Source organism: Trachymyrmex septentrionalis, unplaced genomic scaffold (assembly GCF_001594115.1).
Source record: "Trachymyrmex septentrionalis isolate Tsep2-gDNA-1 unplaced genomic scaffold, Tsep1.0 scaffold19, whole genome shotgun sequence".
NCBI classification, from domain to species: Eukaryota; Metazoa; Arthropoda; class Insecta; order Hymenoptera; family Formicidae; genus Trachymyrmex; species Trachymyrmex septentrionalis.
In genome coordinates, this window is record NW_017305071.1 from 4,579,879 (window position 1) to 4,607,877 (window position 27,999).

Here is a 27,999-nt window from a genome sequence, read left to right on the forward strand (position 1 = left end):
CACACCTCTTGTTATACAGTAGGCGCGCATTTAGCTATTGCGATACTCAATCTGTTCTGTACATCGATATCTACTATGATGTAAGAAATTAGGTGATAGTCTCGTGGATGCACAGTGGATGACCAATCAAAAATTGATCTGAAATTCTGTAAGCTAATACAAATTTGTTATGAAAAATTTGTCACCAATCAGAAATTAGCTCCAAATTATATTCAGCCACTATTAGCGCAGTGGCTCATCTTGTATTCTTACATCATGGATGTCCACGATGGACCTCTCCCTCTTTTTCTCCAATTCTTCAATTTTCATCGATCTTTTCGCAGCGCCACTGCACTTTATAATCTAATAGTAACGTCACATTTGTGTCATATTATCACATTAACGTCATATAATCATGTATGCGTCACCACGGGTTACAAACCGAGATTCGCGCGTCTCGTAATATCTGCCGGGCGATCGGCGCCACGTCATGATCCGTTACGATGAGTGCGGGAGAGACGTGTGACAGTGTGACATCATCGTGCTAAAAGGATGGACGATGTCACACGCCCGGCGATATATCGACCTCTCCGCGAGTTCGATCCCCCGGTAGTTAGTGCCGCAACACGTGCGCGCGTACACGTGAACTCGCGCGAGCCACGCGAGACCAGGTCAGGTCCTTTCCGCGCGCGCAACGATGACTAATCGTTGTTGATTGTTGTGATGACTGCTGGCTTCTCGCGTTCGGAATCGCGGATCGAGTCCAGGACGCTGTCGATACCCGATGTCGCGTCGTTGCATTTTTTGCATCTCAAATTAAACGTGTATCTTTAGATACTGAGATGAGACGGAGGAATTGCAATCGAAACAAACAAACGAGTATTCTCTATTTCACGAATAATCTCATATCTCTATTTACGGATTGCAAATGGAAACAAAAATATCGTATTTTTACAGACGAATCCTGATTAACAGTGTTATATATAATGCTGTTATTTTTTTGTTCTTACTAAGAAATCGTATTAATCATTATGACAATTCTAGGAGTTTTTCGATAAATAAGTTAAGAAAAGAGATAATTCAATGTAGACATTCGTATAGGATGATTTGATTAATGTAAAGCGTCTTTTGTTATGATAAACGTGCGTAACGAAAATATATAAGAGATTTATTCATTATTTCGTAAAGAATTCCACATCTTCTTCTCTTCAAAGAATCGAAAGAAACCATTCGTTTCAAGCTATATTCAATAGTTGACGTCGACGGATCTTATTGTTTGTTTTATTTTTTCTTTTTCATACTTGGTTAAATAAGTACAAGACAAATTACTGTTTCTTTTTGTCCTTAATGTGTCTGTAAAAGATATATTACTTTAAACTCTTATTATTATACATATAAATTATTAAAAAATTGCATATTTTGTTTATTTTCGATACGCGGTGTTATGTTAAGTGTTAAACAGACTGACGTTTTCCTCCCATAAAATTTTCTTCAAAATCTTTGTTAGAATGATTTAAAATTTCTCACATTTTTTAAAGATGCTAATATGCTTCTTTTCGGAAAAGACAGAAATGCTGGAGGAAGGAAAATATTAAATGTCCGTGTTATAAATCGATGACGGTTGGGACTTAAGAAATATTTTCGTACATTTCGTAACGTGTGTTTTACAACATACTTAACACGCACTTTCGTGCATTCTTCGAAGCGTCGTTTGAACGCCGCGGCATCGCGACGTACAAACGTCTCATGAAGAGTCTCGAACGTGTTCATATACACCTCTCGGTAGCGAATCGTGTCGGTTTCCATTTCTGTTCTTCTCGGAACGGAATCCGCCGACTCTTCATGGGCTTCCATCTTTGCGAATCACTTCCTCGGATTCGCGTTTGTCGCGCGATAAACCGAGTCTTTACATACGCGTTCCTTATGTAATCAAAACGTCGCATGATATTACAAACTGGAAACAAAAAGTCGCATTGTTTTACAAAATCAATTTCTTTAGTATCTTTAATATTTTTTTGTTATTTAGTTTTTTTTTTATACTACACTTCAAACCAGCTATTTAATATTTATTTATTTCTAACTCGAGAAACAAAGCTGATTTATTTAAACCGATTCATTTACTTATTCTATAACGAATATATTTTGTATTGTATAAATATATACTGTTTATATATTTGTGTCCACTTAACTGTTGCATGAGCCTTGACAATACCGCTGATAATACTACATTTATCGTATGTCACGATATCAGACACGATTAAATCGCATGTGTGAATATGTCTCACAGTGGAAATGCTAGAAAATTCTAGTAGGTGTACAATAAATATATCGACTGGCTATTTTTAGCACAACATATTTGTCTCTATTCCTTGAAATTATTAATAACGATGAATTTAATCAAGGCAGTGCGTACTTTATTGTTTATGAACATACATATTATATCATCGATATTTCGATAGAGTTTTAGGTACATAATTAATCATGCCCTCGCTTGACTCATCGTGTTACTTCTGAAAGGATTTTATTTATTTGCATTGATATTCAAATATCTACCAATTGCATATGAAATTTTTACGTCTGATAGCACTCCTTCAAATATTTATTGAAAGAGAGGCGTTTAAGTTATTTTTTAACTAAAAAAAAAGTTATGAAAATAATTACAGATTTTTTTATATTGTACCTAAAAGTAATACAAAAAGTTTAACAGTGATTTAGAACTTGATTTAAAAATTATTTTAATAAAAGAAATAAATATATATATTTTTAAATTAATTAACTTATATTTAAATAATTAATTAAGATAAATAATTAGTTTATTTAAGTTAATTATTTAAGTTAATTATTAGTTTATAAAGTTATATTTAAATAATTAATTAAGTATTATTTAAAAAATTAAAAAATAATAAAATTTTTATTTCAACTTTAAAATTGTATTAAATGTAAATATTGTCCTTATTTAATTGTGTCACATAACATTTATTTTTATATAGAAAGTATAAATTTCTAATTTTATTCACTTTCTCTACAGAGACTATATATTTTCGATATATTCTTAAGATATTAAGACAATATTTTGAATGATTTTTTTAAATTATATATTTTTGAAATTATATATTTTGAAAATTGTATATTTTTTTATATAAAAGAACTGAATAGAGATAAGAGATAATTGCAAAGAGATTTACGTTTTAGAAAGGACTAAAATATTTTAGAGATATTCTTTTATTTCACGCTTCTTATCTCTGCACATTGATTCTCGATCGAATCTTTATGATTTCTTATTTTTAGACATTGATAAGAAAATTTTTGGAGAGAAGAGGAAAATAAAACAATTAATGGATATTTTTTTTATTAATATGAATCTACAAGAGCAGAAATTTTGTTTTTGAAAAAAAAAACGATGATTAACGGACAATAAGACATAATAATGTGTATAACGTAATCATATTTTGAATACTATCTCTTACGGTTATAATATCTATTGTATTTATAACACATATTGTTGTGATTATACAATGATACATAAATTTCATTTTACGCGCAACAAATAAGTTTTAAATATAAAAAAGAAGTGGCAACAAAATAAATCAACATCAAAGAAACCGACTCTTTCATTTGCTTCAGTATCGAAAACTCGAAACTCTTATTTTCAAGGCAATCGCGACATCATGAAATACGTCCAGAAATCGCCACTGCTGTATAGTTATACCAACTGGCCTCCTTTATGCCTCGCATAACCGATGGAACGTGCACATGGAAACGAGTTCCTGACCGCACAAGGCGCCTTTGTTTTAAAACTTTGCGAGTATCAGGGTTAATTCGTTTTATGAGTAACGTCAAATAAGAATAATACTACCAAAAATCGATAATTAGAAGAAATCAAAGAAGCTCAAAATGCAAATGATGTCTGGTAATATCTAGTTTTAAAAATTATAATTTTTTGGAATTGATAATGAGAAATCTAATATGGCAATTTTACACACAAAAACGAAAAGACAACTTTTTCAGAAAGTTTTCAGACAATTTTTAGATAGCCTCGCATTCCCACACGGTGTATAGCATTACAAAGTAGAATGCACGAAAGAAGTGGACACTGCCATGAAAGGTTAATCCGGTATATGAACAATAACGAATCTTACTGATCTTAAGACCCATTTCACATTTGAGTGCTGCTGCAAAACGCAAATTGATAAAATAATCAATCCGCCGATTAAATAATCTTATATGAATTTATTTCATATAGAATTGCAAAAAGTCGACTTTCTTCTTTCACTCTAAATTTTTTGTTAATAAACTAAATATACTTTTACATTTAATATTTTAATATATATACATTTCTAGACGCTTTTTAATGCATTTGTCGTTTCTATTATTTTTGCACACACTATTTTTTACAAAAATTGAGACGATTTTTTTTTTAATGAGGTATGATTGTTCGGATTTTTCTCGATCGATTTATTATTTCAACAGCATTTATTTGAGGTCTTTAATTACGGAAGGAAAGGAGATTCAGTTGTGAACGCAACTTTATATGTATAATATCAACGATGTCGTCTTCGAATCGGTTCTTTGTGTCTGGCAAGAGTCAAGACGCCTACAGCTGTCTACCAATACTTTCTCAGCGATAGCGACTCTCGATCGCTCCGAAGTATATGTAAAATGTACACGATGAAATTGACTCTCGTGATATTCCACATTGTATTGCTTTGTGTTTCCTCTATTGTTGAAAATTTATTCTATCATTAAAATCTCTCTACTCGGAAGAATCAGATTCTAAGAACACTTCAATACTTTTTATTAAAATAAAACTAAATATCAAAAATTGAATTGAATTATAAATCAACAATATTAATTTAAATTAAAATTAATGTTGGACAATTTTATATAACTTACATAATTAATGTAATATAATTTTTATTTTTAAATACAGACGAGATTAAAGAAAAATTTTTGAAGAAATTTTGTTCTTCAAACAAATATGCTGGGTATATTAAATTAATATTTCATTAATACTTTTAATTAATATAATTTCTCATGAATATTTGAGTACGTAATAGTAAAATTCAACTCTATGTTTCTTTTAATATCACCTTTGAACTCTGTTGGGTCTTGCCGGAATTTCTCGTATACAGTCAATTTTCGAGTACCGACGATCGCTCGATAGTTTTCGGTTAACGAGACGATTGATATCTGGCAGGAGTGCGAGTAATATCACAGCAAAGCGGCCTGTTCTAAATTGTTACTGCTGCCGGGCACAGGAAAAAGCCACTCGCGAATGCTATTTATGGCCGTCGTAAATCAAACGGCGCCGAAGAGCGCGTGGCTGCCGCAACGCGACGTGACGCGACGCGACGAGAGGCGTGAATATATCCACGTACATTCGTTAACTCATCGAGATCCTCTCTCACACCCACATATTTATTCAACCAGCCCGGTAACGTCAAAACTGTCGCGCCCTGGAACTTCAAGAAGAGACCCCTTGACATTCCGAGATCAAAATCGGAACCCCCGACTAATCTCCGCTCTAATCCCTGAAGCTCCTCGATCGGAATTAGAAATGAAACTCCGAGGTTGAGATCTATTATGACATATTTTTTTTTTTTAATGCAAGGTCTGACAATAAAGTTCTTGGATTATAGAATAAAAAATAGACATCTCATATAACAAAACGTTTTAAAAAAAAGTACTTTCAAAGTAATAAAAACTACTTTCAAAGTAGTCCTCCATGACATCAATACACTTCACACATTTTTTTATACAAAATATTTTTTAAAGCCCGTAGTTAGAACGCTATTCAGAACACTTGTCATATTTTTTTTTAATATCTCTACAACGTCTTGAAAATATTTATTCTTCATCATGTTTCTTTGCGAATATCACGAAATCCGAAACAATCAGATTTGGTTAATAAAGCGAGTAACTAATCCCAACAACTCATTTCTAAATAAAAAACAGCTTTACGATGATTCCTTTGTGTATAAGGTCGTTGTCATGTTACTTTCTTGGCCAAGAAAGGGGTTGATGAGTTAGCCCTCTTTATCTAATTTTTTTATATTATTTCTACAGCTCAAAAACATAAAAGGTAAACATTTAAACGTCGAGGAATTCAAACATTCAAAGGAATTTGAACAGTATTCCAACTACGGATCTTAAAAAAGACTGTGATCTTAAAAAAGACGTTTTAAGACTGTATCAAAGATGTGTAAAGTGTATTGATGTCATGGGGAACTATTTTAGAAGATAAAAGGTTTTGTCATTTGAGATGTCTCTGTCTTTTTTATTGTTACAGTTTAGGAATTTTATTATCAGATCATGTTATTTACAAAATTATATTAATTAAAAATATTATCAATAATATCTCGAAAAGTTATATTGCTAAGTATTGATAAGAAATCAGAATCGTTAAAATTACAGATACAAATATCCGCAGAAAAATGTTGAAGAATTATTTTAATTAAATTTAAATGAAATAATATTAATTGAACTGAGTGAATGTGTTAATTTTGTATAAGATTACGCGACCGCCGGGACGGGTTAGGGTCTTCAGTGCCTACCGAGGACACCCGGTATACTTTCGCCAAAATTCCGCGACTGCGAGTTTCCTCACGCACCTTGCCGGACTGCATTCCGCTCTTTGTGTCCCTCTTTTCTCGCAAGACAGTGCTAAGCTTCTTCGCAGTCGTCGCTTCGTAGTCAATACTGATTTACAGCGGTTAAACTAAGTTCCGCAGTTTCCGCAAAGAGATCTTCACAAAGAGGCTTCGGAAGATTATTCGTGTGCCGAAGAGATAGAACTAAGAAGAGTTCTTTTCCACGTTTTTGAGCTCCGCGAAATTCTAAAATTTTTATCAAATTTACTGAAGTTTTGAAGTTTAAATTCGAAATTAAAAAAATTGGAAAATAAAAATACGAAAACGTTGAATAACCCAGATCACGAAAGTCTTAAGAAGACCTGTTCGTATTCGATATCTCGAAGAACCTGACCTAAATTCTTTGGGTGGTGCTTTGTGCTCTGTCCCGAACTGGAGAGATAAGGTAGACCCGACATTCCTTTTGATTATAAATCATTCAAGAACCATCACATGCGTGTCACGTACAATCTTGTCAAAAAATCTCTCTAAGCAACTGGATTTTATCTGTTTTTTTATTTGAGAAATACGTTGAAATACGAGAAATACGCGATAATCTTAATTAACTCACTGATTTGTATTTCTGATCAATGAAAGGCGGAAAAATGAATGAAGGCAGGTTTCCTTGACGATTCTCCCAGATTGCGCTCTCGTAAACTTTCTATCAAGTGGTTTACTGCAAAAGCATTTCTCCAGATGTACTTTCGACCGGATAAAAGAGAGAGAGAGAGAAAGAGAGAGACTTCTTACATAACATTGCAACGACGGCGCTGACAAAAAACGTCTCTTTACTGTCATCGTTCTAGGAATTTATTTATCGTCGTCCCACTTGCCTCACTGGGGGTTATGCTCTTAATCGAGATCGAAAAATCTGTTATTTTTATGGAACATAAGCTTCCCGGAATCGCAGCGCTAATTAGAATGTTTCCTTAATACTCTTGATGTCATCAATTTTCGTTTTAATTTCTTCGAATAAAACTTTATTGATCTCATTCATTTTTCTTCTGTCAAACTTTAATCAATCTTATTATCCGTTTAATAAAAGAAATCTAATTTAATCTATATTTTACTTATTTATATTTATTATATATTCTTTTCATTTATCTTTTTCTTCAATTTAATTATTTTCGTTGCTCCTCTATCTAATCAAGATCTATTAAATTTTGTCTCTATACCTGATCGAGATCTGTGCAATTTCTTTTTCGACCTAATTAATTAATTTCGGACAAATGATTCCGATGTAGACGACAGGCAAAGGTAGAACTTACGAATAATAGTAGAATCGAACTAGCCATACTTCCATTTAAATCCCGTCCCTTTAACTTGCCGGCGATCACGTGCGCGCGCGGTTCGTAAGTTCGCGGCGGCGGCGTCCAAGGGTGTCACGTGACCGGCGGTGCCATGTGACCAGCGTGTCGCTATCGTACGCGCGGTACCGTCCGTCACTCTTCCTCAGTGCGAGCGCGACCGGCGTGTGCGATGCTTGTTGATTGTGGGACTTGTGTCGTCGCTCTTTGTGCCAATCGCCATCGCCGGCACGCCGAAACGCGACATACTATCCGTCCGCGCGACCTCGGTTCTTCTGTGATTTGCTCGACGCGCAGTCCGCTCATCCTCTGGACCGTCTCTCCTCGGTCCTCGCCGTCGAGCTCTCGCCAGGAAGACGCGTGAGCTACGTGGCGATCGGACGCCAGCCAGGTGTCAGCTGGGTGCGCACTTCGCTTTCTCTCTTTCTATCTCTCTCTCTCTCTCTCTCTCTCTCTCTCTCTCTCTCTCTCTCTCCCCCTCTTCTTGTCTTTTTCCTTGTCGTGTTTGCAGGATGATCGGAGAACGGCTGGAAAAGCGTAGTTGTCCGACGCTCCAGAGTTTGAATCGCAGCGCGAATGTCTCGGGGAACTCCCTATCGATTCCCAGACAGGAGCTCTTTCCTCACATTTCGCTGTAGATCCTGAAATGACTAGTCCGCGTGTTGCATTATCGGAGACAGCAGAAGCGATAATAGCAAAAGTTATCTCCGCTTCCTCTTTTTTCGAGTACACCGCGCCGGTCTGTCTTTGTCTAGGAACAGCACGTCAATCATCCGCGCGAGAGATACGCGGCTGATAGATATACTCCCTAGAGCGAATGCTTCAGTTTCAGGTTTCCATACGACCGCGTTCAGAAAGTAACATGATCTAAACGTTTGTTAAATTTGACAACGGAATTTTTTGAGTTATTTCTAACATTTTCGTCAACTTGAAATTTTTTCGCGTTAATCTCAACTTGTTAAATACGCACTCCAAAGTGGGAAATAACAAATCTCCTTTGAGATTCGATCTTCACGCTTGGACAATATTTAAGAGTCTTTAGTTAGGACCGGTTTTTTACCTGTTTGAATGGAAAGAATTATGATCCTTGACTTAAACATGCTACCTGCTTTTGGAGCATTCTGGTTTTTTGAGTATTTGTGCTTAATTCTCATAGACATCCTACATATTCCAAAAATACCAACAGAGTTTAATAATTTTTTAATTATTTATAAATATAAAATATACACGGCAAGTTGACTTAACGTCATATCATAGAACGCATACAAATATTATGTTACTATTTTTCTTTTTAGAAGAGAAAACTAAACTTTTATTGCGCAAAGAAAAAATTATATTTTATTAAAATTATTTTATTGAAATTATATTATTGTGCGAAAAGGTGTTAAACCGGCTCTGCGTCGGTCAGTTTTCTAAAAGATACCGGATATTGCATCTCGTGTATTGCACGCGTATTGCACGCGCCCGAGTTTTACGTGCCCACGCCTATGCAAATCCCGCGGAATTATCGAAAGAATGGACGGAATGCAACGTATCGCCCATCCACGCACGTCTCGCGATAGTTGCACTTGTGCCGATCGTATAGTTGCATTCATACCGCGAAGCGAGCTCCTGGAGTGCAACAATTGGTGCACACTTTGCCGATGTATTGTATTTTGGCACACATCTCACATGTGCGCTCGCAATTATAAGAATCGAAGGAGCGATCTTTATGCGATACATTAAATGTATTTAATATTACGAAGAAACGTGAAACGTTCCTAATGAACTAGAAGTAATTAAAATAGCCCAGTTGCTCTGATAATTATTAAAATAAATGAAATTTAATTGTGATTATATTATAAGATATATATGCTGTGAGAATTATGTAACATTTGGATAAGGTTCATTTCCTTCGAATTATATATCGCTCCTTCCTAGAAATATGAAAGTTACTGTGATCTTACTAACTACATTGTTTATGTTGTAAAATTATCTGTGCATTGTGCAACACCGATGTAACGACAGCGTGTAACTCTTTCGTAGAAGTTATTAAATTCAAGTGCAGTTTATTTTGAAGTTAAAAGATTTCTATACGACCTTATCTTGCTTTTTCATTGATAGCCTTCTATAATTTATACGGCATACGAAAGTATAATCACTCAATACTGACTATGAAGAAAAGAACAAAAGGATGATATTATATTTATTTAGGATCATTTTTAAAGACTAAATTTACATTTTTTCTATACTTCTATCTATTAATTATTTTCTATGAAATCCTCTTGCTAACTTTTTCAGAACCGTTCTGTTATGTAATCACATGCAGGCTGAACAATGGCGAAGTGTAACTGTCGAGTTTTATCGAACATTTATATCGACCTCGAGCAGCCTCGAACATTCCCGATGGTATTTCCGTCAGCAAGCTTACAATTAGTATTCTATCGTACGTAGACGGCGAATCGGCGCTCTACGCGAGACTGGAAAGCTTGATCACCTTTAGAAATCGGAGCGTTTTATCGAGAGATCCGGGTTTCGATCGCGTGTTTCTTGATCGAGCTTTTTATTAACGTAACGCGTGGGCTTCGCATATATCGCTCTCGTTTACGCACTCAGTGCGTACTTTCGTGCATACTTTCGTACAGTCCGATAGCAACGCGAAAACCTACTGCGAGAACTCACTAGTCTTTCTAGTCTCGCCAAGCTCGAGCTGCCAATTATTTCCCAGAGCCTATTATTAGGCCCTTGCAGTCGGCGAATTCTTGCGCCGACTTGATTAACGCGCAATTAAAACATCCGTACGCGCGATCGTTAACTTGTCTCCGTCACAAGTAAAATAAATGTCTACATATAACTTTATTGTAATAAATATTTAAATATCCCGATTGCTATCCATTTTAACGATAACACTGTCCGTTGCAGATGTCGGAATTCCCGGTGGAGGGAGGCGAGAACATGCATACTGCCATGGAGAATTTCCAGAAGAAAAACCTGGTGACTGGCAGGACGCATCATGTCACTCATCATCCGCAGGTCACCACCACGTCGTCGCAGGTGATTATCTTCAACTCGGACTTTTGTTGTCTCTCTTTCTTTGACTATCAAATATTTGCGCGCGCTTCCCGAATGTTGCGATTCTTTGAAAAATAGGAAAGACGCGTCACTTGTATTTCAGTCACTAGTATTTTCGCAGGACTCAATATACGTCTTCTCGCAGTATGTTCCGTGTATTTATTGTTAATTAACATGCGAGAGATACGGTTACTTTTCCGGAAATAAATTTGAAAATCTATTTGTGTGAAAATACCTACAATCTTAGGAGGACAGGTTTTTTTTAACGAAAAATATCATTAAAAAGCATTAAAAAAAATATTAGTTAATAATTTAACATATAATAATACATATGATGCATTATATTATATTTATAATACATTAATAAATTAATAATTTAACATAATAATTTAATACCATACGGTGTCTATATAATTTTCACTGTATTAGTATTAATATATGGTATATAATATTGTAAGATTTAAATCCATATCATGTTAGTTTTAAGATTAACATTAACATGATGAGAATTATATAAACGTCGTATGATGTTAAATCTACACCGAGATTTTTTAGAGTGCGAGAGAAGAGAAGTTATATCGAAGCAATCGTAAAATCTAAATCGAAAACTGCCTCTGTATCTTCTCACATTTTTATATTATCGAATTATTAATTGCAATAAATTCGGTACACTGAATTAATCTGTTCGCAATAAATTAATGTGTTAACTCCAAAATCAAATGTTTTACGCATCGTATTTTTCGAATGGAATTTAAATTCAGAGACCTACACTTCACGCATTTTCGCATATTTTGTATCTTTGTGAACGTTTAGCAGAAGTGAGTTGCGATGTGCTACAATATTTATTTGACCTTGCTACTTCGGGGAAAACCATAGACGTAATAGGTATAGATGTGTATTCTCTGATCTCCGCATCTGTGCTCCATTAGAAAGAATTGTAACGGCATCATTTTTCTTCAATTTTGTCAGCATCTCTTTTTAATTTAGTACTTCAGAAGTTTAGGAAAAGGAAAAGAGAGCTATATCTCACTCTTTTCGATAGTGACAACTTCGCAGAAATACGCAATCTATTCTTATTACGAGGAAAACACGATCATCATTTTCTTCGCAGATTGTTTCTTCTAATTCAAGAAGTACCCGTGAAGACTATGCGTCCTATCTGTCTTCCTATATAGTCTTCTCTGCGTCAGTTATAGATGAAGTGTCCGGCGCCTCCGACGCCCACATATGAGACGAATTTCCTGAAAGTAATGACAGAAATTGGGAATTATTCATCTGTTACGCTTTTATCATCGACGCGATCTGTGCTAAAAGCGCCTAAAATAATAATCACCGTCGCTACTCGCGCAAGTCAATCGATTCGCCTGACTGACGCTCGCCATTCACATTCTTATCTAATTTATAATATTTCTCTATATTACCAGATAGATATATTACCGGTTAGATTAATATCTCAGAAAGTTTGATTGTTAATATTTGATTATTAATTTAAAAAATTAAGTGGAAAGCTATAATTAATACAAATTACATTTTTAAACCTCTTATTAAACTGCTAATTGTAAGATAGCAAAAGTTGATTATGATATTGCGAAATATTAACGAAAGTATAGATGAAAAGAAAATTGATAGACAAATCTGTCGAAATTGTTGAAAAGATTGATGATAATTAAGCATTGATTAAAATTAATAATAAAATAAATTACATTTTTGTTTATAGGATTTTTTATGTCACATCAAAATTAAAGGCAAATCAAATTTCAGTCAGGAAGAAAATTATGCATTTGATATTAAATACGTTGTGTGCATAAGAATTTTTATACGAATGACGTGTGTGACATATGTATGTCGCAGTTAAAGTGGCTGCGCGTCTCGCCAGCAAAACCACTTGTCAGACCATCTCCGATCATCGAGCAATCAGAAGCGATAGCTCGAGAACGATTATAGATGTTTACTACGCAATGTGGCCGCCCACATGCATATTTTTCCATTGAAGATTAATCCGGCAGAATCTTGGTGAACCTTGGTACCGTGCTTCAAGGTCCCTTCTCTCGTCATTTCGAGAGAGCGTTGTCTCCTTCTAAATTTACCGGGCCCTTTTGTCTCCAGGTTTCGCCGAGTCATCTCGTACATCGTAATGACTTTTGGCCTATCGCCAAAGCAGTCATTACTGTGGTTGCTGCAGCAGATGCTGTTTACATTTTTCCCTTTAAACCTGTCTAGTTGGTTCTTTTGTTTGTTCGAAGTGTATTTTCCATTTATGTAAGACGAAATATTTGATTTTTAGTTCCTAAAAAGATTACTCAGAAAATCTTGTCACGACAGTTGAATAGAGTTATCGACGGAAATATTCATTATTAATAGCAATAAATTTAGAGAAAGAGGAATAGCTATATATGATAAAATGAATAATTTGCATATGCATTACACATTTAATGTATGTGAAAAGTTTTATTATATTTATTATATTACATTCAAATATTAAGCCGATGAAAAAAATTATTTTTTTTCTAACTATATGACTTTTACAGCAGTAAAACAAATTTTTTTATTTATTTTATATTAAAATAGAAAGAGTACTTATATGACATAGATATAATACACAAAAATGTCAAGAGAGGGAAAGAGAAAGATTAATTTAAATAAGACTATCTCTCAAAAAATTCAAGAATAAAATCAAGAAATTTAAGAAATAAATAATTACAAACTCGATATATTTAATAGAAAGGCGGAAAAAAGAGACAGAGATAAAGAGATAGAATATTGGAGCGGGAGATTCGAAGCTAGTGAGTCATCTTATACGGATCTTAAATAGAAAACGGCTTTTGACTCGGCAGATGCTGACGACAAATCAGAGCCAACATCAGAGTAGTAGCAGCACCAGTACCAGTACTAGCAGTAGTAGCAGCAGCAGCAGTACGAGCAGCAGGGTGGCCAAGTCCTCGCAGAGGATTCTCACCTCGTCTTCGTCGAGTGAGATGAAGGCGAGCTCCATGAAGAGTGATCTGACGGAGCTCAAACGCGGCATCTCGGAGATGAAGAACATCTCAACTAACTTTTCACAACGGCTGCGCAGCAGCATGGAGAATCTCGTAGACAGGTTAGTTCATTCTCAAGTAAATTAATTATTTCTGAGAATAAATTTAATTCTTAAAAGATAGACTTAATTTTTGAACTATAATTGTGATTCTTTACATGAGTTTATTTTGAAAAGATTTGAAATAGTTTTAATCGATAATGCAATATGAGTGTTTAGTGAAAACTACGCGTTATTTCGCGTATTTTCTTATAGAAATGATTAGTATTTTTAGAGTATCTTTAAGTGTGCCAGTGTGACGAGTCTAATGTCATCGCACATGTCATCATTGCGATGTGTTCCTTGTTTTGCAGTCATATTTCAAAATTCTCTTCTATATACGTGATAATTTATAAAAACATTCGTTACTTTTGGATTGTGTCATATGTAATAACGGGTTATTTTGAAATTTTTTAAGTTTTGTGTATATTTCCTTAAAATATAAAGTATCAAATTGATATACCTTATTTTTATTATAAAAGTGAACATTTTTATTATGAATATGAAGCACATAACGGAGTTAATTGGTTAACTAAGACTTCATCTCAATCTATTATAAGTAATTCTCAGTTAATTAAAAAAAGATATATGACTTTGGTTGTAATAATATCTGAAAAAAATCATTGACTTCATCTTTTCGTGAAAATGTGAAGATTTCTCGGAAGTTACTTCTTCAACTACTAGTTACGAAAAGCTCAGTGATTCATTTCGTTCAATTTCTAAAAATTCACACGTTTAAGCTTCGCAACTAAAGCTTTCACAACTGAAAGCTCTGAAACACGTCAACGGCGAATATTTGTGTACGCATAATTTCGATTCGTATGCTATTTTCGTGGTAGTCAGATTATTTTTAACATATTGCTCACGTGTCGTTTTACGTATTTCGAAATATAAGATAATATTCCATTACTGTTATATCACAGTAGAAAGATAAGGATTTTATTGACAAATCGTCTTTATAAAGTAATCCATTATTAATAAAAATAGATACAAATAGAATATTATCCTACATGGAAAAAAACGATAATATAAAACATAAATTCTTTGTTTAAAGCGGTTTTTTTTAAGTAATTAGCTTCTGCAAATTATATGTATGTCTTTAAGTAAAAACAGCAGGAATATATTTAAATAGTATAATTTTTTAAGTATTTAAAATTTGTGTAATATTGCTTCACTTTTTATTTTGCAAATGTTTTTTACACATACATATATTAGCACATATACATTTATTCTTCTATCTATTTTATCTAATTTAAGTTAGCTTTTATTTTATATATTTATTATGTAATTATTTTGTACAATTATTATTTATATTTTTTCTTAATCGAAAAGATATTCTATCTTCATAATAAAATCTCGTCACTCATTCATCCAATTCCAACCGAATTCCAACCGAATTCTCTAGAAATAAGAATATAAGAATATATCATTAATTATAGCTCATGAATTCTTTTTGTGGAATTCTGCAGAGATGGGAGTGGATCGGAAGAGACCGATCTCACAGAACCGCTGGTGACTTTTCCGGATACCGATACGCCGCCACCCGTCAACGATGCTGTCACGTTGGCAGGCGGTTCTCCGTCCCAATTGAGTTCCCTGAACTCGCTGAACAATCTTCATCATAGCATGAGCCCACCGATGAATATACCGAGTATGCCAAACCTACCTGCTGGTCAAGAAACTATGAAGTTCGAACAGAAGAAAATGACCAGCGCCTCAAAAACAAAGGTGAGCGATGTTTTTTTGTCTCTATATCTTCGGCATCTTTGAAGTATCACTTTTATATTATAATAATTGTAAAAATTTTACATTTAATCTTAAAAATAATTATCATAAAATGGGATAACTTTAGTGACAATGTCTAGACAGCATGCTTGTCAAAATTTGAAACATAAGACATCTTAAGAACATCTTACAGACGTTTTAAGATGTTATGTCATTTTGTCATGTTAAATATGCTTGCTATCTAGACATTTTTTAAAGTTTGGGCCAAAACTATCTTATATTTTATGATAATTAATAATAATTAAACTATAATAGTAATGGATATAAATAAAATCGAGAATACGATTTTATGTCTACCATAAATAGAAATTGATAATTACAATATTTGTTTGATGAGGAATAATTCTCACAAGATTTTGTGAAAGATTTTTATCAGGTTTTGAGGATTTGATTAAAAAATGATATCAAGAATCGTATAGAAAAGTGTAGTAATAAAATAAAGAAATACAAGATATGAAAATAACTTTAGTTACTGGCGATATTAAATTTCATAATATTGAAAATGAAGTCGATCTCGCGCACGCTATCAGCACGTGGTCTCGTCGAGCCATTCAGTAAGCTATCCGCAAAATAACGAGTACCTAAAAATACGTATTTGATAAGAATTGCGCGATTAATTTAGCTTGAATTTACCGAACGAATGGTGGCGTTTGATAAACGTTATACATTGCATTGAACATCGGAGATGTTAGATGCATAGCGAATGGCGGCCGAGGTGCGGCTTCCTCTAGGTAGTCTAGGTCAAGGACTGCGAGTCCTATCCTTAGGTATCATGCGTGAGAAAGCATCGAGACTCGGTGTCGTGTATCACGATACACCTCAGATCGATTTGCCAGCTTTTTTATTCAGACCTCACGTCAACTGATTTTTGTTAGGTCGTCACGGATGGATTTAGCGCTGAAAAGGCGACGGCGAATAGTGCGGAAATGAGGGCTCTACAAGCTGGCGATGTCTCGTACAAGGAACAGAGCGCAGCAACGGCGGCGAGGGCGCGCGTCGAGCTCGACGGCGTCTCGGCGGAGAAGAGCGTCGCTGCTGCGAGGGTAAGTGATATTTATATTTGAATAAATGCAAAAATGCTCCTGGAGAGTTACATTGGAATAATTGTTACTATATAATGTTTAATAAAAGAAATATAACGTTTTTTTCAAAAAGCATTAGGAATAAATGCGGAGAGGTATAGAAAAGAATACAAAAAACATAGACGAACGATAAATTAAAATGTAATAAATAAAAATAATAGAAATAATAGAATGCAATAAATAAAAATAATAGAAAATATATAAATAATAATGGACAATATAAAAAGATAAATTGTATCCCTTCGTAACTAATCGTCAAAAATGTTCGCCACCGAAAGAACCGCAATTGCGTAAAATTATATAGCTCTCCGTGGTTATTACTTCCTGCCCGGCGTGAGTACGGACACGATCGGTGTCACACGGTTGAGCTGTGCATTCTTCAATTCTCGTGGTCAAAGACCTTTGTGTTCGTAAACAATGCGATGGTCCGAATAAAAAATCAGAATCGTGGGTGAACGAAAACTCTTCTCGGTCGCTCGTTAAGGCGCTCTTGTTTTCCAAAAGCCTGACTTTTCTTGTTGGGATAACAAAAGGACCAAGAGAAAGACTCTGTGGGTGTGGTCGAATAATTTGGCACGAAGTTACCGGCAACGTGCGGAAACTCGCACGGGTAAAGACACGATTGCGGTCATTGACACGCGCGTACATTGCGTTTTCCACAACAGTATCGGAGGAAATTCCGCGTGCATGGTGGATAATCCCTCGATTTTCCCCGTGATTTTTGAAAAAATTTACACGGATCTTCGGTGAATAATATTCGGCAAAACTTAAAATGCATTTATTTGAAGGCACTGGACATTTTTCTCGCTTGACAAAGTTAAAATCAACAAAATTAAAATGCGAAACTTGCGACTGACTCAGCCCGAATCATTGTACATTGTCGAAATGACTCCTGCTGATATTTTTAAGCTTAATTTACAATGTGCTTTTTTGCTTCCTTTTTCTTGCATTTTGCTACTCTTTATTTCTTGCATTTTTTAAATCTTACTTCTTTGTTGTCACCAGAAATAAAAATTGAATTTCAGAAGAGACAAGAAACGCATAATTAACAAGAAACATGATTGTTGATAAAACAGTCGCAAGAAAGAGAGAAAGAGCAAGAGATAAAAAGGAAAAACAAAAAGCAAAGAACACATTGTAGATTAGGCTTTAATTATAACTTAAATGAAATATTTAATTCGGCGTTTCTATTAATCAAATATTTAAACACAACAATATTTTTAATAATACGAATCATATTTTAGACCGTATATATGAGAACACAACCAGAAATTAAATGCTTATATATACCGGTCAAAGCTGGATCTTTAATGCTTAAATAATTCAATGTATTGAATTACTGAAATCATTGAATTATTTAAGCGTAAAAGATCCAGCTTCAACCGGAACAATATTTTTGTTGTGCCTAGTATTTAAAATTTAAATAGATTATGTAGATTTTTTTATGAAAAAAATAAGGAGAGAAAGAACACACATGTATTTTTTGCGAACGAAGAAAATGCCATATCATCCAACGAGCAATTTTATTTGAGCTGGATTTAAATGCAATGAGAAACATCAACGAAATTAGAAGTCAAGTAAAATAAGTTGCACTTGAATGCGACTCGAAGCGCATCTTCACCTTGTATAAATCGCATAACGTTTTCTCTGAGTAACGCGAGTCGAAGTTGTGATTTCTCCAATAACGATTGCAATCGCGGCCTTGACTATCGGCCAAGGCGATGATTTCGTAAAAGGAACGCACGCTATCGCGAGGTACGAACATACGTATACATCGCGACAGACGGATAATCCGCGGACGGTCTCGTGTAATCGTGAGACGACGTGTCGTTCGACACGAGAAGTCGGTTTGGCTTGCGTTCAGAAATTTGCATGTTGCTGACTCAAGAGTCACGTAGTAACCGACCTAGCTGAATTCGTCTAAATTTAGATGACGCGCCGCTAGGCGTAAATAATCATGAAACGAAAGCTCCTTCCACGCGCGATACGGGACACCCGGTAGAATCGAGCTTCTACGATTGAATCAATTCCTTCCGCAATCTGTTACTTATGATTTTTCTCTAAAAAAAAAAAATGACAATTGAAAGAATATGATAGAAAAGGATTGTATTTATAAATTCGGAAGAAAATTATTAATTTAGTACAATTATTAATCTGCTACATATAATACATTTTCTAATAAAACTACCTATTTTATTATTTATACATATATAGGTATACACATATCGCTTCCTTATTTCAAGTGAGATACAATTTAAAAAATTAAATTTCCTAGAAAAAGTGAAAAACTATTTTTCAATTTGTCATGAAAGTATATTAGTTAATTAAATAAAAATGTGTGACAAAGAAAATATATTCTTAATCTGCTCAAATGTTATTTTTGCCACTTTATTTTGTAATCCTTGGCAACTTTTTTTTTTTAGATATGATGATTTCTTTAATCGTCTTTTTTTGACGTTTTGATAATATTTTTATGAGTTTGAGTTAGTTCACTTTGATGATTAATAGGTTAACGTTTATGTAACTCATCCATGATAATAATTTAAAAAAAATTACTTTTTTAGTTGTGTCATTTTTTAAGTAAGGGGGCGATGTGATGTAATATATGTATTGTACATCGTAGATATATGATTAAATATACAATTTAAATTTTTAATTCTAAACTGTTATGTACAATTTGTCTAATACTTAAATAAAATTCCACTATAATAAAAACATAATATTTTCATATTGAATTTAAAAAATCACAAATGTTCTATTTTGTTTAGTTTTAAATTTATTATACAAACATGATTAATATTTTATACATTACATATGCATTCCAAATTTTAATTTTTTTTTTATTACAAAGAAACATTTAAATCTTCCAACTGCACATATTCCATCACGCACACAACATTAATTTTTAATTTATAGTATAATCGCAAAAGAATATTTAATCTTCCAAATATCACGTTTTGCATTATTTTGAGTACAAGGAAAAAAATAATTAATCTTCTTAACATACAGGCGTTCCTTCGTTGATGGCATCTTTGCGTGAATCACGTAGGTAGATTCAACCGACAACAAAAAAGCCGTCTCGGAAGGGAAGATGAATCGTCGTCTTTCCTGGGACAAAAAGGTGTGTGCTCGACTCGAAAAACGCGGTTGCGTGCTACTTCATTCGTGGGTGTGTTCAACTATTATTTCTTCTTCTCTTTTTACGCGCCGCACTATCCTTGACCCCACGTGCCGGCCTTGCGACGCCTGTGCCAGTAATCGCGAATTCTCTCGGCGCTTTGCAATTTCATCATAAATCATTTTTCTGTCTAATTTACGAAATTACGCGAAATAATTTGATAGATGTGTATCATGAAAGTCATTTATGTTTCGTAGACGATTACTATGAGTTTGATCGTGTAATACGTATAATAAATTGAAATGAGGAACACCATGTATGTGTACATCTCTGATAAAAGATACATAAAACACAATACATCTCGTTACACTTATCTTTGTACGATTCATGGCTTGAAAGCTTCTCCGACAGATGCCGCCAGACTTAAAAGAACGATGTCTTCGATGTCGCATTACTGGAGCAAACAGACATGAAATTCTATAAAGACGACTTCGCCCAAACTCCGATTAACTTGATCATTAAATGATTAAATAATTTACAAATAAAACTATAAAATTAGTGAATAAAATTACGTTTAAAATATTTAAAAAAATTAAGAATAATTAATTGAATATTGAAAATTTTGTTTTAAGCCAGTTGAATTAACCGTTGATTGAATCAATTGGAATTTGCTCAAGTCCTAAGTCTGCTTGTTGATATAAAAATTTACTAATTAATGATTATAATATTTTTTACATTTATGTACATTTTATGAATATAATTGTGTTTTTGGCAACTCTCTTGCAAGGTAATTTATTTACTATAGAAAATATCGCGAAGGATAGAAAGAAGACTAAATTTTCATAAGCATGTACTTGTACTTTATACTTGTATATCTATATCTTTTCATACTATGTTAGTATCTTCTTATATAAGATGTTATTGGAAATTATGCGTCAACATGCGGTTAAAAGAGAACAACTACTAAGAAGGATTTTCCACTTAAAGCAACCTGAGTAATTCATGGAACTACAACGAAACGTTCGTAAAATCTAATTTCTTCAAATCAGGATAAAAGTGATTCGTTTAATATGTGATCTATTTAAAATTTGAGAGAAGACGAGGTTAGAGTTTAAAAATATTTTAATGTCGCAATATCAGTTATTAGAAACTTTACCTTACGTTTTGAAGTGAACATTTTCCATCGTCGTCAATTCTATGTTCTTCTAATTAAAAGAAAATTACATTGAAAAATAAAAAAAAATATTCTTCAAAGTAATAAAAAAAATATTCTTTTTTTCTAAAAGCGCCAAGTAAGAAGTCTAAGTTTGTTTTGAGTCTACTTTTTCTTGCTTCTTTTTCTACTTTAGCGAAAACATCGCTTCCATTTCCACGGCAAAACGTTGGAGAAGGGGAAGACGGTAGTCACGGGGATGACCGAGTACTCCTCGTCGCAACCCTCGGGTCGATAATCCGCTACCCCCTCGAAGAAACAGTTTGTTCGCGACATTGCTCGTTGTCAGTCGGTTGATAGGTCGATCGGTTAGTTGCATGTTGCATGGGACAGCAATTAACGAGGCTGCTGGCGCGGGGTCTTTTTCCAAATCTGAGACCCCGCAGCAACGCGATGCAAAGTGATTATCCTCATCCTCGGATCTCGGACAATCAGGTCATTTCACAAATGGTACGACAATCTTGAGTCTTCAATTCAAAACCAGCCAACCTTTAGATGAACCGGGCAGTCTTGTATTAAGATGTCTTTTCGTGCTGCCGTGACGTTTATATTTTCAGTGTCAAAATACGTTATATGTATATGATTATGTATTAGTATTAGTATGTTATTAATGCCCATTTCCATCAACGTAGATTAACTTTAATCTCGGTTCAACTTACTCCCCGTTTTTTTTTCTAATCTTTAAAACTAGAAAAAGATAAAGAGTAAGTTGAACCGAGATTAAAGTTAATCTACATTAGTGGAGACGGGCATAAGACAGTGACAATATATATTGACACTAGACAGTGAAAATGTATGAAAACGATAACGTCATATATGTAGCGTTCAATCTTGAACCGAATGATCTGTCGCTAGAAGTTGGATTTAGCGTTAAATACTAGCATCAAAATTGAGACGTGATCACTGACCTTATTTTTCAAAGTGTCATGAAATGGCATCTTTTAATGATATCTTTGAAGACCCTTGATATTTGTCCATTTTAACCACATGATCTATTTTGACTCTAAAAATGAATGCTAAACGTCAGCATGAAATGTCTTTATTTCTTGCTGTTAATCGCGCGAAAAGATCTTCTTTCTTTTGTTTCATAATTAGGTAATGTGAGAAGAAAAGTAAGAGAGATTCGTTGTCGCTCTCGCATCAGATTAGCTTTAATTCGTGAAACACAATGCTGCTAGTAAAACATACATAGTGTATTTTAACATCCCGCTGTTCGGATGTTGAAATAGAACCATGTATTTGATGACAGAGTTGTCTGTTGTTGGTTTGCCGTTCATTCACGATGCGACATGACGCGACGTGAGATCATCGTTGAGATTTCGGTGAGAACTCGGAAGATGTGCCAAGAGGCGACGATTACAAACTACTAAGTGTCACCGATACCTTGGTAGACCGCAACCGAAATAGAGCGAGCGTTCGTGGTAGTTAAATAACCAGTCCACCGCGACATTTTCAAGGACATTGCCAGAGACACGCGAGGGTTTGCCCGCAGGTTTTTCTGAAAAATAGAGACTATCAGTGTCGTCGTGTGGAGCAATAAGAGTCGCGATGATAAAAAAAACTAGATAGAAAACCGATAAACGCCTTGTATAACCTCGGCAAAATAGCCATATTATTATGAATCACGGAAATTTGAATTGCTATCGAATTTACGAAGATAATTGGTGAAACAGTGTGTCATATATATAGATATTTCATTGTATAGTCGCGAAAGCCTCGACTTTGACCTCAATGTGTGTTGCTCAAAGTAGAGTAGATCATCGAACTTTGATATATCAATACGATGACGTATCGAACAGCTATTTAATAATCACTTAGCATAAAGACAGAAAAACAAATGCTGCATTTTTAACACGAACGTCATATGTTATACAAAGGGAATAATTACGCACTTTATGTATTTGCAAAAAGAAAATGAGCACAATTGTAGAATTACCTAAAAATACTTTGATTGATGACCATCGCAAAATTATTACAGACTCAGAATTACATTAATTGAATAATTATCGATCTTATTATGGACACATGTTCCATGCAATGAAACAAATATTACGATTACAATTTTTGTATCTGCTGTAATATCTTTTTATTTAACTAAATTGCTATTTATAATGATTTTTCGGTAAGAATGCAGACGTGAGCGTTAAAATCACGAACGGGCTCATTAAAATTCTTGTTTAGTATCGTCCGCGAATTCGACAGCGAGCGAGTTATTCGCTCGTAAACTATTTCTAGGCTAGTCGAAAAATAGCAGCGATGGTGGGATCACTGTTAAAAAGCTGCTGCACCGATTACGCGATTGACGTGCGGAAAGGCATTTCTCTCTCTCTCTCTTTCTCCTTCTCTTTTTCTTGCCCTCTCTCTGCTTCATGCATAACGAAATTAAACTCTCTCGCCGGGTAGTGAATCATATTTAAGCACAGTCTAGATTAGTTTGCATCGCGCTACCATCACACTTGGTGATCCAAAGCTGTCGTGCTTTCTACGATTTGATAGGAAACGGTTTATTTACAATTTTATAATTATCATAATTTATTTGATAGTTATTAGGCGAATTTTGAATTTTAGTTTTAAAGTAGTAGTTTGATTATTGAATGTATGTGAATGAATGTGAGATTAATTACGAGTAAAGTAATTATGTTAAAAATATTTGAAAGTGATTTAGTTCAAGATAATTAAACTGTTAAAGTAATTTTATTGAGATAAATTAAAAAGAATTTGAAATAACTTTATAAAGATTATAATAAAAGATAATTTTTGTAAAAATTAATTGATTATCAAGTGTTATGAAATCGATAATTTAATTCAGAACATTAATAAAAAAGAATTATTGAGAGTAATTTTGTTGAAATTATCGACAAATATGCTTTAATCTCTTCCAGAAATTATTTCGATAAAGAATAAATTATACTTTGCGAGAATATTTATTTCGAGCGTAATTTATCTTTAATTGTCTAAAAAAATAATTATCGTCATCGATTTTATTTTCATATCAAAAGGGTGATGTAAATCTCATTTAAAATATGAGCGCACCGTGGCCGATACATCGTGGAGTATTGCATCGAAAACAATTCGAAAAATCGCGAGTGGTAAGTGATTGAGAAAATTTCAATTCGCATCTCTTTTTCTTGCCTTCCATAATATTCGATATTCTCGATAAATTACTGAATCGTAATAAGCCAGTAGTTTTGATAAACAATTTCGCAAAACCGAACTGAACACTAAAGAGAACTTCCTTATAGAATTATGCTCGTTATTGGCGTAAATATCCTCGAAATAATATTTGATATTCTCGATAAATTACTGAATCGTAATAAGCCAGTAGTTTCGGTAAACAATTTCGCAAAACCGAACTGGACATTAAGGAGAACTTCCTTATGGAATTATGTTTGTTGTTGGCGTAAATATCTTTGAAAACATCCGCTGGCGGGTTGGAATGTCATGTATTTAAAATTGAGGGTTTGTTCACGTCACTCGCGATTTTTTAAAATATCGCACGTAATTGAACTAAGAATAAAGCAAAGCTGACCTTGCGCGATCGAGTGTTCGTCACTTTCAAACGGGAAGTGAATCGAAGAAATTTGTCTGAATGGCTATGAAAAAGAAAACAATTTATGCGAAATGGCTATGAAAAGAAAAACAAATGATACAGGATTAAGAATTATTAAAATGAAAAATAGCAGAGTTAAAAAAAAATATAAATATTGCTGTTTGATGTCAGAATAAATATCATGCTTTTAGAAATTAATAAGAAGCTATTTCAAGAATAATTTCAATATGAAATGTATTCAAATTTAATGTAACATAAGGATTGAGACGGTAATTAATTATTATTCTGTTAGTTTTACATTACTCAGTTGTGGGCTCTATGGAGCTATTTCTGCGACAAGATAACGTTCTTTTTCATCCGTTAATATATATTTATTCACGGCATTATCATTGACGTCATGTATTGCAAAGCAAGGTGGTAGCAAGATCAGTGTAATAGCAGAATCGTGCTTAATGCATCGCGTAACACAAGCGGTTGTGACGACATGCTCAAATTATATTTAGAGAAATACGTCGGGAGAATCTCGGGCGACAGAGAGGAGAGGAAAGATCGATGACGAGGAGACAAAACGAGCGAGACCGATGAGCCGTCCACAATGCCGATCATTGTATCGCGAAGTCTCGAGAAGGAAAGTACCATTGTATTTTCCGATACTTGAAGAGCGGCGATAGTGATAAGAACGAGACATTGGTGTTATATTGGGTATTCAATATCTACATATTATTTAGTATAATTGGATACTTGATGTTTATCTGTATCAGATATCGGTTTGATCGCGATTAAGAACTAATCAGATTAAAATATTCCCGCTTCCTGTTCTCTCTGCAACGTTAAGGTATTTTTTTTAGTATAGCAGATTGAAAAATAAATGTAATAATGACAATCTTATAAATGATCAATTTTATTTTAATATATTATTGGATTTTCAAAATGAATTTTGAATCATCGTCTTATATACGTAGGTATGCATCATTTTTCTGTGATACTAATTTCATTTCTAAGAAATTTATTTATTACTTTAGATAAATAAAGTAAAACACTTTAAAAAATGAAATATTTATTTTTAATATGATAGAATTTAATATATAGAATTATGTTTTTTTTTGACGATATATTATACATGCGTTATAAATAAATGTTTGCATAATATTCTTGCGATTTCTTAATTTGCACATTATTCGAATAAGATGAATAACTGTTAGATGAAAGATTAGAATGACAGAAATGCATATGTAATTATGCATTACTGTCCGTGAAGTGCGTGTTGTGGCTCCATGTCGGAACACCAAAAAAAATCGTATCATCCAGAGTATAGTGCAACAGTTGTACTCTCTTGGTACAAGATGCTATCGTCTATCTGCCATTGCAAATTAGCACCATAAGTGGATCTTCGATAATACGCGCTAATTCTCTACAACGCGCGGAACTTTACAACAGTATGTCATAGAGCTAACAAATATATATATTTATTATAGCTTACATCACTGAACTTGGACATGATTTTTTGTCAGAAAAATAAAATTAAGTTAAATTAAAACTGCAAAATTAAAATTAAAATTAAATTTTCAATACTTTTAATTGTAAAGCGACATTTTTTCTGATTGGCTAACAATAAATTAGGTATTCCATAATAAACATTGATTTTTCTTATGTAATGTAATAAAGTGATGTAAATGATAAAAATGTTTAAAAAAAAATCAGAACATAAGGCTACGAACAAAGCTAGACGAACAAAAGCTAAAATTTCTATATATACAATATAATTTATAAACAATCGAAACCAAATGTTTAATTCTGAATTCTTTGTTGCAAGATCTCTTAATTGCGAGTTAGCACAAAGAAATCGGAGAATTTTTTGTAACAATATTTCATAATTGATAAAAGATGAATTATTAATTGTTAAGTCTAACAAGTCGCCATTATTATGTTAAGATCATATATTAAAACGTTCTTTTAACTTCCGCAAATTTTTTTATATTTTGATATATTTGACTGACTTTTTAATGGATACCGTCTATTTATAGAACGATAAATATGAATTTATTACAATAATACTTCCACTGATTGCAGGAAATAATATATTCGGATTAATTTTGGATATTAAAGAGAGTATTGTGTGCAGTTTTTATTATTTGTATCGCAGCATTTTTATATTTCTTTGAAACATTGAGAATGATCATCGAGATCTGGTTTAGATTGTTTATAAATTATATTATATATAGAAATTTTAGCATTTAACATCCAGCTTAGTTCGCAGCCCTAAGTTTTGATTTTTAATTTTAAATAATAACTCGGTTCGAATAGATTGTTGATCTTGTTTATTTATTATTTAAATTAAAAAATAAGTTTGCGATTAATAGGAGAAATATTGAATATATTTCTTTTTCAGGAGCAGAGAAGCTTGAAGGCTGGCGATCTCTCGCATCAGGAGAGTAACAACATGGCAGCATCTACCATGAAGCTGCAGAGCGATTCTTTTACTTCCGAGAAGGTAAGTAAATAGAATTTAATTTTTTATGAAAATTTTGTTAGGAAAAATATGGAAAACTACAAAACTCTCTTCGGATAATCGAACATTTTGATGGAATAGTCGTGGTGCATCGCTTTGTGAAAAAACGCGAAACGTATAATTTTCCCGGCTTACATTTACGCTTCTGGCGGTTCACCAAGGAACGCGCATTAAAATGTCCACGAACCGATAGTCTAAATCGTAAATCGTCATTCTTAACGTTGGAAAACCGCGGCCGGCGGCTGCGCCGCTTTTTGGCACTTGAGGTTGCGTCGCTGTTTAACGCAGAAGCGATGCAACGAGCGATGATTTAAACGCCGACGAGCTCGCAGTCGGACCCCAGTCGAAAAGTGGACTCGCATGATTCGAGAAGCCTGTGAGAAGTGTAAAACGTCGAAATCGTACTCACCAGTCATTCAGGATGATGCTAAGGAAGTGCAGCCTCGACTCGCGAATGGTAAACAAAGTGTAAAACATTAACAGATAGAAGGACTCTTCATATACAAAATAAATAACAATAAATAAAGGGTAAAGTAAGAGTCAAACACATTTTTTAAATAGTCACATAATTAAAAGGAATAAATTACAAATACATAAAAGTAAAATTGAAAAAATACATAATAAAAAAACTCAGTCTAAATTCAAATATAAAACGTTTCCAATGGGACAATGTTAAAATTTTGGATGAAGAGCCTTGCTATAG

The 27,999-nt window shown here is 33.7% G+C and overlaps 1 protein-coding gene across 7 annotated transcripts in view; it reads left to right on the top strand.

Annotated features, from left to right (window-relative positions):
- LOC108746931 (sterile alpha and TIR motif-containing protein 1) overlaps positions 1-27,999 on the top strand; it is a 100,778-nt gene that overhangs the window by 64,131 nt on the left and 8,648 nt on the right. For 6 of the 7 annotated variants that reach the window (XM_018484054.1, XM_018484051.1, XM_018484052.1 and 3 more), the window contains 5 exons: positions 10,817-10,948; positions 13,801-14,063; positions 15,509-15,767; positions 16,700-16,867; positions 27,177-27,278. In XM_018484054.1, the coding sequence (XP_018339556.1) occupies positions 10,817-10,948; positions 13,801-14,063; positions 15,509-15,767; positions 16,700-16,867; positions 27,177-27,278 (924 nt within the window). Of the gene's footprint in view, positions 1-8,089; positions 8,318-10,816; positions 10,949-13,800; positions 14,064-15,508; positions 15,768-16,699; positions 16,868-27,176; positions 27,279-27,999 lie in introns of those variants that run through there. The other variant, XM_018484055.1, reaches the window with a different exon arrangement.